Raw genomic sequence first — 12,208 nt, 5'->3', positions numbered from 1 at the left:
TACGATGCTTCGTTCTTGAGTTATGATTTTTCAAAGTAAGTAGTGTCAAGGGAAAACAATAAATTTCCACCTGAGTTTTCCGGAAAAATAGGCGACCCTGAATTTTTCTCAATTTTTTTTTTTATTCATATATCCATGAGCCCTGCCTGTGGAAAAAGTTTCATGAAAATCTGAGACCCTTCGGCCCAAACCCGTACGGTAATAAAAAAAAATCCCCATAAAACACACAAATTTCAATACGTACCAATGTAAAATTCACAACATAATCTCTAACAAACTATTTTTCGTCATATTTTACATGAATTTGTAGTACAGAAGATTAGCATCCTTCAAATGCTTAAATTAAACTTCTTTTAAGCCAGCTCTCAACTGCTAAGAAGCTAAAAGCATATTACAAAAGCAAACTTCATTCTTTACGATCTTGCTAAACTTTACTTCTTAGATTGCGTTTTTATTGAAAATTACTTACTGGTATTAAATTAGTTACCGGTATTAATGTGATTCTTCAACATATCGTTCATATAACAGTAAGAATAGAAAAAAAAGAGTTTTTGTACATAACTTATTTATCATCGCAGTACCTAGTAGTTACGTCGTTCGTTTATGTCAACTTGAAAATCGAGCATTCGTAACTGATAGCTTCATTTAAGATGAAGTTGAAAATTTAAGTTTCTTACTGCAAACTGAGAATAGTGAATGGCATATTTCGTTGAAATTGGTTATATATGTGTAATTGATTCTAGTTTATCAATGAAAAACGTTTCATAACATCACAGTGGACGACAATCTATTGAATCAGTTTGAAAGTTATACGGAAAAATCATTTCATTAGCAAATTGTGAAAATGTCCAAAGTAGCCCCTTTTTTGTCTTGAAGGACACACTTTTTTCGCTATTCAAGTATTTTTGTTATTTCTTGATGGATTTGCCTCATATTTTGCACATTTGTTACGTACATATACAACTTAAATACAGGCAAAAATTATCAACATCTATCCATAATTCTAAGAGTTACAAAACCTCAAAGTTAAAGAATGTGGAAATAATGTCAAAAGAAGCCCCGTTTGACGGTATTCAGTTTTCTCAGGTAAGCTCGGTTAAAGTTACTTCAGAATGTTCTACCTCTGGAATATTTTTTCACAATTCTGCAAGGAGGAAAACGGCAAAGATTAATATAATTTTTACTATTAATCTATTCCTTTTTTTCACTTTACAACCTAGCTATCCCGACATACTGCGTATTTATGGGCGTTTATACTACAAATTATAACACACAATTTCCTAACGTTATCTATAAAGTTTATGAAATTTTCCCTCGCACGAACGCGTCGGAGTCCTGGATCAACGAAAAAAAATGCAAACCCGTTGACCCGTTCTCATGCCAACTGTTGACCAGGACTGGAGGAATTTTTAAGTTTTTTTTTTTTTCCTAAAAACAGCCCAAACTGGAACCAGAAAAAAACAATAAGAAACCAAACATAAATTAAGAAAACATAGAGAAACTTAACATAAAATAGCTCGATTTATCATAAAATTGATGAGCTCGATTTATCATAAAATCTGATCACGCATTTCTTTAAGAGTATTTTGAAGTTTATTTTTTGTATTTCTCGTGACATTACCACAAGTGTTACTTTCCGTATAACTGTATACATTTTATCATGATTTTTACTAGGAGTTTCAAGTAACCATTGAAAAAAACTTTTGTAAATTCTAAGTAATCGTTATAATATTCCTATAAAAATTACTGAAAGAACTCCGATTTTTGTTAAAGAATTATTAAAAGATTTTATTGATCAATTCCTAAGATAATTTAAAAAAAGTTATTCAAATATCTTGCTGGATTTTCTTTAAAACATCAGACAGAATCCCTTAAGAAATTTGTGTTTTCAATTAATTGCTGTGAAAAAAAACTTCTAGAGAATCCAGAGTATTAGAGTTTATATGAGAAATCACTAGAGGAATATTTGGAAGATTAGCAGGAGTAAGCTTTGGATAAAATGCTGAAGAGAAATTTGTGGAGGAATTAATAAAGGTATTCCTAGATAAGTTTTGGAAAGATTTTATACTAATAATCCTTAGGATCCCTATGGAGCAATCCCTAGAATTGCTTTTTTTTAAATCCAAATCAAAGTGTCTGAAAAAATAACAGAAATATTGTAGCGATAAAAATTCTTGTTTGATTTGTCCGAAAAATTCCTTAACAAAATTTTAGACAGTTTACACCGTCCCTAGCTAAAACAGGCTGCATAAACTGAATAAAAGGAAAAGAACAACATGATGTTTTTTTTCGTTTTAACGAAATGCTTTCATCAACTGGAGCGGGAATCGAATCCACACTTCGTGGCATTCACGATATACCAAAACGATTTATGACGCTAACCGCATGGCCACTTTTTCTTTCAAAACTTAGGTATAAACATTTGTGGATTTTCTTAGAAGAGTTCCTACAAGAGTTGGAATTTAGAAAGCAACTATTGGGAAATCCATTGGAAGAATTAGTGAAATCGTTTTTGAGAAAATTTGCAGAGCAATATTCATGCAAATTTCTGGAAGTTTTTGGAAGCATTTGAGCCAATGTTGGAGTGCACAATGATTTCCTGGGAAAAAAAAACGAAAAATTCATCTATGCATTTTCGATAAATTATCGAAAAATTTTCAGAGAGAATTGATAGATAAATCTCATGCGTATTTTTCTGTTGGAGAGCAGGTACATCACACACCCAACATACGAGATGTCTATGGATATGAATTGTAGAACGTAACGCTTAGAGAGCAAGATTGTAAATATATTCATACCCAACCATGGAATAAAAGAGAGGTGTTGGTTGGTAGCGATATCAGTCAATAGCCTGCGGTTGGAGCAGAAGCCTTGTTGTTGTGTAGTTTTTATTTCCAACATTTTTTGCAAGAATCCCTATTGTTCCAGTAAAATATTTAGAGATAACACAAGAAGAAATCTTTAAGTTTTCCTGGAGGAATGTGGAAAGAACATCATCTAAATGATTTTTGGAGTCGTAGACTCACTGCAAACAAAATAAACATAAAAAGGGCAAAGAGATCATTTTTGGTTGAAAACATAATGATTTTATGACTTCCGTTAAGAGAAGACAATTACGAGAATTAAATTTACATGAGCACTAAGCCTCTAAAAATAGAACTGCTACCAGCTTTGCGTGGCATACAAACACCATTCATTTTTTGTGTAAGGAATGTTTATTTTATAAAGTGGACACCTTGTGCATGCTGTATCTTTCTTATTAATCAATGAAATTTCAATCGGTTTTCTGCAAATCGTTCGACTAGTATTGTACAATGTTGTGATAATAAAAATTCTCCAAAATAATTAAATTTCACACGAATATGGAACAACGATTAGATCGGTCGATTTTTTGAGGTTATCAAAATCAATGATTGTAAGAAATTGGCTGGAAAATTCGATAATTTATATTTTCTATTTTCAAAAAAGGCTTGTTCTTCGAAAGCATCATCATTAATCAGAAGGTCAATGGAAAAAATCAAGTTATGTTTGGAGCAACAATTTTACAGATATAATAAAATCAATTTTCCCGTATATTTTTGAAGAATTTTTTTTTTAAATTTGATGGGAATTGATATGAGTAGAATTTTTTGTGTAAAAGTACGTCCTGACGGAAGTCCTAATATAGTATTAATATGAAAAATAACTTACGCCTTCATAGAATTACTTAGTAAGTCTCCACGTCACATTCAAAGCACAACAGAAACACAATTGTTTTATTCTTAGAAGACCTATCAAAGTACATTGACAATCATCAAAATTGGCAACACTGCTGTAATAAAATCGATTTTATTTTCCACATATTATTTTCATAATATGTTATTCTGAGATTACCAATTGAAAAATTCGGAGAAAACTGTTTACAATTTGCTGTAGATCGATAAATATGCGTACATGATTTTAAAAGTATGAGACTTTTAAGTAAAACTACCATAAACAGTAAAATTTATACTTAAGACTGTAGTTTAATCTCATGATTTAGCTTTCGTTTATACCAATATAGCTTCTTTAGTAATCCAAACTAGTTTTGAACACGCTTTTTACTTTTCTTTTTTGCTGGGAGTGAAAGGATGGTGTATCAGCAAATTTGGCCATAAATGGGTAAATCACTAAAGTTACCTAGTGTCATAGAATGGTGGAATATAATTGATATTTTTAAAGCTTTACCTTTAGTAGAATAGTAAAGGATACAAACATACAATTTGTTCATAAAAATAAGGATTTTTGTTTTGCGAAAAATAATGTTAAACATTGACGGACAGCTTTTTTTAAGAGTTTTTGGAAAAACTATTTAGCTCTTCAACCAAAAGCATTTTCAAAGATTTTATATTTTCATAGCATTTTAGAATAATAGGACAACGATACACAGAAAACCGATTACGATTTTATCAATAAATAAAAAAGATATAGCATAAACAAAGTGTCCACTTTATAAAATGAACAGTCCTTATTTGGAATTCATAGTATATACATTAGCATGGGACACGGTTATATGAAAAATTTAGATTCTCGCTCCAGTCTACTTTTTGGACTGCATTTAGGTCCCATAACAACTGTGCAAAATTTCAGCTCGATTGGTGAAACTATATTTACGCGCCAGCCGTTCAAAGTTTGTATGGAATTTACTATGGGAAAATTTAGTTTTGCAAAGAAAAATAGTCCTCTATAAAAATTCTGAACACAGAACTAGATAGGTATTTCTACGATGAATAACATTGTCGAAGACCGCAAAGCAAAGCAATGGGCGACCTCTGGCGATTTTTCTTGGCAAAAGTAAGTTTTCCCATAGTAAATCCCATACAAACTTTGAACGGCTGGCGCTAAAATATTAGTTATTATGGGACCCAAATGCAATCGATAAAATGGACTGGAGCGAGAACCTAAATTTTTTATATTACCATGTCCCAGGCTAATGTTTATATAATGTATGAAGCTTACAAGAAATACTCAAAACTGTGCTTCAAGGTGATAATCCAATTTTTTGCAAAATATTTCATTCCAGGACAACACAAGACGTTTTACGTGTCGCAATTTTCCATGCAAGTCGAAAATGGTGTTTGAATGACAAGTGTTATACAGTTCGCATAAAAATGAAAACAACAATATTTATTGTGCTCAATACATTAGTTATCAACATAGCGTTAATCTTCAAGACGCACACCCCCTTGCAAATCCATAAATGAGCTACCTGTAGCTGAGGGTCACACTTAACCCATATTCTTACTTACCCCAGGGTACTTTACAAAAGCTGATCCAATAAATGATCCTAAAAACGAAAAGCTTTCTAAGTCTTGTGGTAACGAATGGTATGAAAATTACGGGGTTAAAAACAAGAAAAACCCCGTATGAAGATAATTTACAGTTTTTCATTCTATACAAATTGTATGGGAATCAAGAACAAGCCAGTCTTCTAAAAATGATGTTATTTTTTTCTGTTGTGCGGAAAAATCACTCGAAAATATCGTTAGAATGGTTGGAAATAGTTTTTTTAATAAAGTCGACTCAAAAAATGTCACTTGAATCCTTTTGCGTTCGGGCCCCTCAAATATAGACACTTTCAATGTCCAGCCTGGAATTCCATAGGGGTACACATTTTCTTAGCTTCACAGTGAACAAAATATTTGCTAACGTTTGTCCTACCCATGATTAGTAGCGTGGACGCGCCTCTGCCTTACATGTTTATTTTTCCTCTCCTATATTATCAGATAAGACGGTGAAAAATAACAATAAAGTTTAAACATCCAATCTCCTACGTCTTTCTAATAATCTTTAGGGTAGAAGCACCGGTTTTGGCCATACGCCAGTTATAGCCATAGGGGATTATACATCGTTTTACATAGCCAATCAGCATAAAACCTTTTGTGTTCAGTAGATCACATTCACATGATAGAGCTACATTCATTTACTCGTCCGAATTGAATCAAAACATAAGAAAAAAAATCATTTTCCTTATAATTTTAACTCCCATACACCTAATTTGGCCAGGGCACTCCTAATTTGGCCACTCTTATGAGAAATCAATGCGATTGGCCAATTTAGGAGCCGAAGTTAAATCTCTGGCCGAAACTGGTTCCGTTGGCCTATATTGACCAACGGGATTTTCAAAGCGAAAAAATGGTTTTAGCTCAGTTTTGATATTTTACACATATAACATGGATTGAAAGATTGCATTTGACATATTTGTAGTATAAATACGGCTTCCCATTTATTTTTTATCGACAATTTCTCTTAGGCTGGCCAAAACCGGTGCTTTTACCCTATGCCAAAAATAGTGTTCCGCGAAATTTCCATTTCATTCTTCAAACCATAATAAACGAAGTTATTAAAGAAAGCGCAACTCAATCCGTAAAAAGAGAAAAGATCTTTCCACATTCTGATGTCTAGCGAGCTCTTAAAAACGCTGTAGCTAGCTCCATGCCAGGTCATTGAATATCCGATGTTGGCGCATTCAAAATATTGCCATATAACTGGTGATTTGGTGAAACCGTTGTAGTTAGATAATAAATCTGTAAAGACAAGCAAGTTTACTCTATTGTAACGGTTCAACCAGAATCTGCTCCAGAAACCAACCTGATGCCCTGCGGGTGCGTAGATCTGCGGCGATATCTATTCATCAATTTGATTGCAATTATTTGGTTTCATGTGGGAACATAGCCCAGTAAACTTCTGCAAAAATCTCAAACTAAATAAGCTCAAGATGATCTTGTTTTTTCAACAACTTCTTTCATAAAGACATAAGAAATAAGGTTCGATAATTCATATTATATCATCAACATGGATATGATAGTTCAATCGGTGTTAAAAGTATTATTTTGGAATTTTCATATAAATTTTCATAAAACCTTTTACGTTTTGATGAAATTTTGAAGGTTCAACTATATCGTAACAATTGTAAATGAGATGTGAGTGAATGTATCAAAGAAAATAAAGTTAAACTGAAGCCAGCTCCATTATATTTGAAAACTTCATTTCGACACATGGTGTGGACATTTTCTCCTCAATAATTATTTATTTACGGCCCCCTGCTATTGTACTTCTTTTTTATTACACTTTCTTTCATTTAAAAAAATCTATTATGATTATTTGATTACATAAAGCAGTAACTATCTTATATCGAATTTCGAATAGTTTGTTGGACAACAGTTTAACATAATAAATCATAACATTAACTACTTACAACACAAAAGAATATTAAGTACAAACTGCTTAATTTTCATACAAAAAGGTCAAATCTGTAAGCCAGTTACTGATCAATAATCGATTACAACTGCATTTTCAATCAATTGAAAGTAACACTTTGTAGAGCTGTCTAGTGAAATATCTATAAGTGGGTACAACCACATTTAGTACAATGTCATTCAAATTTAAAATGTTCAAATTATCGTCGATCAATATGTTTCATTCTGAAACTAAACAATTATATGGAATTGGAATATTTGACTTGGCTCTTGTAAGAATTAGAAGTTTCAGATATTACAAACATGACCATTTTATATAAAAATATATATTTTTGTACATCATGTACTTTAAATAATTTCCTCGACTCTACATTATTGTTAAGTAAGGTAGAATTGTTTTTGCTTATTTTTGTATCTAATAGAAACTAAACTAATGAACATTTTAAAGAACAAACTACCTACAACGTTGCAGCCAGTATCTTGGAGTAAAATACCTTGGTGTGAAGTACCTTACGGTAACGGTGCCTACCGCACCGTACCATAACTTTCAGATGTGCGACGATTGCTGCGGTGGGGTCAACGGCGTCCAAGCTCCGGTCGAGCCACTACGGGTCGGACTCTGTTGAACACCAACGGGAGCCGCTGCCGGTGAACCCGGCAGCGCATGGTTTGCACTGGCATGATTTTTCGGTTCAGGCGAACGATTTTCTGAACAATGGTGATGCCCCATGGCGCTCCCACTGCCCATCATTGCACTTTCCGACGAACCCGTCGCCGGATGATGTCCGTGATGATACTGGATGGGAACCGGTGAGGATGCTGCTAGAGGTTCGTGCCCCCGATGATGATGCGAAGCCGCAACTGGCGTTAGTTCCGTTATTTCCGTTGGGTGGTTGTAAGTACTAGAAAACAAGGTGGTTTATTTGTATATCATTGAAGATATCTAGAATTTGTCCTACCCAATATCACCAATCATAGGAATGTACTCTGCAGTAGGGTAGTGGTACGAGCTCTGATATACGCTGTAATCGCTAGCTCCATGCCACGTCGTTGAATAACCGATGTTCGTTATCGCCGGCGCATTCAGAACATTGCCGTACAACTGGTGATTCGGAGAAACCGTTGGAGTAGGATGATAAATCTGTAAAGACAAGCAAGTTTATTCTATAGCAACGGTTTAACCAAAATCTGCTCCAGAAACCAACCTGGTGCCCTGCGGGAGCGTAGATCTGCTGCGGAGACACATTCGGCTGGTAGACATCGATTTGAGCGGAACTGGCAGCAGTCGATGAGCTGGACGTCGGTGTGTACTGACTGTTGTGCGACGACAGGTGATGTGACGAGTAGGTTGGCGATGAGGTCGCATAATTTGGGGATCCGTTTGACGGAGTGGGTGATATGTTCGGGGCTATAGAGTTCGGGCTGCCCGGATTGGTGGTTTGACTAGTCCAGTAGGATCCCGTAGCTGTAGGTTGCGATTGCCATGCGCCCGGGTATGACGAGAATACAGGTGATGGGACGGATTCAAGCTGTAGATATGGAGTTGTTTGTGGGGAAGCACTGCCGCTGGTACTTCGCGACCGTTGAGTTGTGTAAGGTGCGACGCGATTGGTACGGATTGTGGTATGTTGATAGCGCTCGGCTGTTGGCAGAGGAGACTGAGCCGTTGCGTAAGATGGGTGGAAGTTCAACCAACCGTAGGTTGAGTTCTCTCTCGAGTACACCGAATCGGGACGTTCCTTCGCATCAAGGAACGCCTTTGCAAATGGGTTATACTTGATTTTGAGAGAAGTTACCTCCTCGTTCTGATAGGCCGTCACCGCAATGAACTGCGTTTCTGGGAAAGGATAAGTGTGAACGTTTCTCTGCTCTCGTTGCTCGGAAACTACTTGGACTAGGTGGACCCGTGGTTCATATTTGTGGAGCGAGTTCAACATGATTTGACCGTTTCCATTGGTTTTATTAGTGAGTTTGACCTTCGCGAACGAGATGGGCTCCTTCATCCAGTGTTGACCGAAATTGGGTGACTCGGGGTGAACGTAAACTGGATTCGGTGGAGGAGCCTCCGCTTTGCCGCCGGCAACCTGGAATTGGATTAAGAATAGTTTAATTGAATTCGAAAGTAAGGATTAAAAATGAATACCGTTTTGACTCATATTTCGAACACTTTACGCTAAAGCTGACTTCAAATGCATAGGCATAAATTATCTGATATTAGTGAAAATTTTAATTTATTCATATAGTCTAACTGTTAGCTGTTGGGTGTGCCGATAAAACTGTTTATTCAAACTTGTTAAGTATTGTTTTTACGTAATAGTATGGAACACCATTTTGATTCAAATGATTCATACTCCGAACAGCACGAACAAATTGTATTAAAATGAATAATTTAGCAAAAAAATTAATCTGAGCTAGTTTTACTGACCTCGAATTAGAGAATAATAACTACTCCCGAGCTATAAAATAGATTTAAATCCGTTTAAACTGAATTGCAATTGATTGCCTTTTCCTGGTAATTTGATGACATATTTCAGTGAAATATTTCAACACATCTCCATACAAAAACCGAGTTTTCGGAATATGAGTCTGTTCGGAATTTGAGACAAAACGGTAGTTTATATGAGCTATTACAGCTTAAAGCCATAATCATAACAGATTAAAAATAATTTATCCAATTCATAGGTACCGTTTTATCTCAAATTTCGAACAGACTCATATTCCAAACACTCGGTTTTGTGATGATTGCTGAGCGAAGATTCTGTAGTACGAGGTCATGAAAACTAGCCCAGATTAATTTATTAAAGGAATTATTCTTTTCAATACGATTTATTTGTGCTGTTCGGAATTTTAATCAAGATGTTCGGAATATGAGACAGAATGAGAACAGTGTTCGGCATTAGAAGCGAAATGTTGTTTGAAACATTTAGGTAAAAACAATTTTAAATAAACATTTTTATCGGCACATCCAGCAGCTAACAATTACATTTTTCGAAGAAATTGAAATTTTCACAAATATCAGCTAATTTATGCCTATCAGACGCATTTGAAGTCACTGTTTGCCTTAAGTGTTCGGAATATGAGTCAAAACGGTATCCGGAAAGGGATGACGGGGGAAGTGGATCGATTAGGCGGAAGTCGAATAACGGACGCTTAGAAGACTGCGTTTTAGCAGAGATGCATTTGCTTATGATCTGTTCAATAGACCTGTTCACTTTTAGAAAAAAAGTTCTCCGATTCTCCGTACCACATTAAATTCTGAACTTATTTATTAAAACAAGATATCTGTCAAAAAATGAGCCAATTCGATAACGTTTTAGAGGTGTATCAAATCGATTTTGTGTTTTTTAGGACCGTTCTACCGGAATGCCATCATGAAACCCTGGGGACGGACCTGGTGTAGTGGTTAGAACACACGCCTCTCACGCCGAGGACCTGGGATCGAATCCCATCCCCGAGATAGTCACTAAAAATTTCAGTGACGACTTTCTTCGGAAGGGAAGTAAAGCCGTTGGTCCCGAGATGAACTAGCCCAGGACTGAAAATCTCGTTAGTGAAGATAGAAAAAAAAAATAGATCATGAAACCCCAAAATTATTTTGAAAATGATTCGAAAATACCACTAGCCTTTCGTTAACACAATGGCCTATCACTTTGCCGAAGACACTAAGGTTTTTTGACCGCTTCTTCATTATCCTTTTAACGTAATTAGTTCAAAAATCTCGAAAAAGCAATATATTTTTCCAGTTTGCCATATAAATTCCCATAAAAATCTTATTATATTTTGTATCCAATTCTACTATCTATTTCATCTTAGTGTAACGAACATACATCATTTTTATGTAGGAATCGATTTTCAATGAGAATTAATTGAAAATGTATCACTCTATACCCTAAAATCTCATAGGGTTGCCAACAAGAATGCAGTCCATGAAAACCGCAGTTACCCATGATTTAGACATCATATCTTTTAACCCTACAGACAATACACTGGTCCCACAGTTATGAATCATTTAAGGCTCTGGTCAAAATTGAAAAATAATAGAGAGCAAAGTAAACAATATTTTTTGATGAAATCAATGCTGAATGGTAAAGTGGGGTACATACCTGCAGTTCATGCACAATATTGTCATTAAAATTGTTGAAAACATTTGAAATTTTCACTTATTTGAACATTGTCTAAAACCACAATTTAGGAATCGGCAAAAAAGTTGTCCACAAATATGAATCAATGTGAACACGATTTATGAATCAGTTGTATACTTTCAATTATTTTGTAATTAAATGCTATATAGTTCATATGTTTATTAGAACACTGCCTCGGACAACGTTTGTTATAACCGCAACCAAGTATTTTAAGAATCTGTATGACATTGCTTGATTTTCAATGTTGCTACTGAGCGGGCCTAGTGAACATTGAATTTGTGGATTTATATGTTTCTGGAGCTTGTTTATTTGGAGGATGATTGCAGGTAATGTAATTACACAATCATTAGATTTAGATGGCAGAACTCGTAAATGCTTGACTCTTCGACTGCCTTTTGCCACTGATAAAAATCCACACGTTCGATCTGTGTGTTTAAAATTATGGATCGATTCATGAACGTCCATATCGATATCCTGTGATTTTCTTGCAAACTTCGTGTATGTTACACGTTAAATTCCTTTGTTTTGCTTCATGGATTGATTAATCAACCGATAACAAGGATTCCATAATTTTCCATCTAAGTTCCCGAAGCTTTCCCTTAAGATTTGTATGCGTCAACCTATGAACACATAGCTCATCACCCAACACGGATTCAGTGTGTTTTGCTTATGGTGAGCTTGTGTCATGATCATCATGTTCAAGTTGGTCAATTCATAAATTTGCGCAACAAGTTTGTTATGATTCATTCAAGTGAGCTTGCGATAAGCAATCCATATTCTAGGGAGCAATAGTTCTTCTACCATATTTCTTTTTTCAGTCTCATGACATTCATGTTTTGTCACACATGG

The 12,208-nt window shown here is 35.1% G+C and overlaps 1 protein-coding gene across 1 annotated transcript in view; it reads right to left on the bottom strand.

Moving 5' to 3' along the window:
* Window positions 1-7,067: 7,067 nt before the first annotated feature.
* Window positions 7,068-12,208, bottom strand: part of LOC5580212 (T-related protein) — a 34,834-nt gene continuing 29,693 nt past the window's right edge. Inside the window, exons 4-6 of the mRNA XM_001662022.2 lie at window positions 8,423-9,301; window positions 8,177-8,358; window positions 7,068-8,119 (exon numbers count right to left, since the gene is read on the bottom strand). Coding sequence (XP_001662072.2) covers window positions 7,765-8,119; window positions 8,177-8,358; window positions 8,423-9,301 — 1,416 coding nt within the window. The 3' untranslated portion in view covers window positions 7,068-7,764. The remainder of the gene's footprint in view (window positions 8,120-8,176; window positions 8,359-8,422; window positions 9,302-12,208) is intronic.

Source organism: Aedes aegypti, chromosome 3 (assembly GCF_002204515.2).
Source record: "Aedes aegypti strain LVP_AGWG chromosome 3, AaegL5.0 Primary Assembly, whole genome shotgun sequence".
Taxonomy (NCBI): Eukaryota; Metazoa; Arthropoda; class Insecta; order Diptera; family Culicidae; genus Aedes; species Aedes aegypti.
This window is presented reverse-complemented; position numbering and strand designations above follow the sequence as displayed.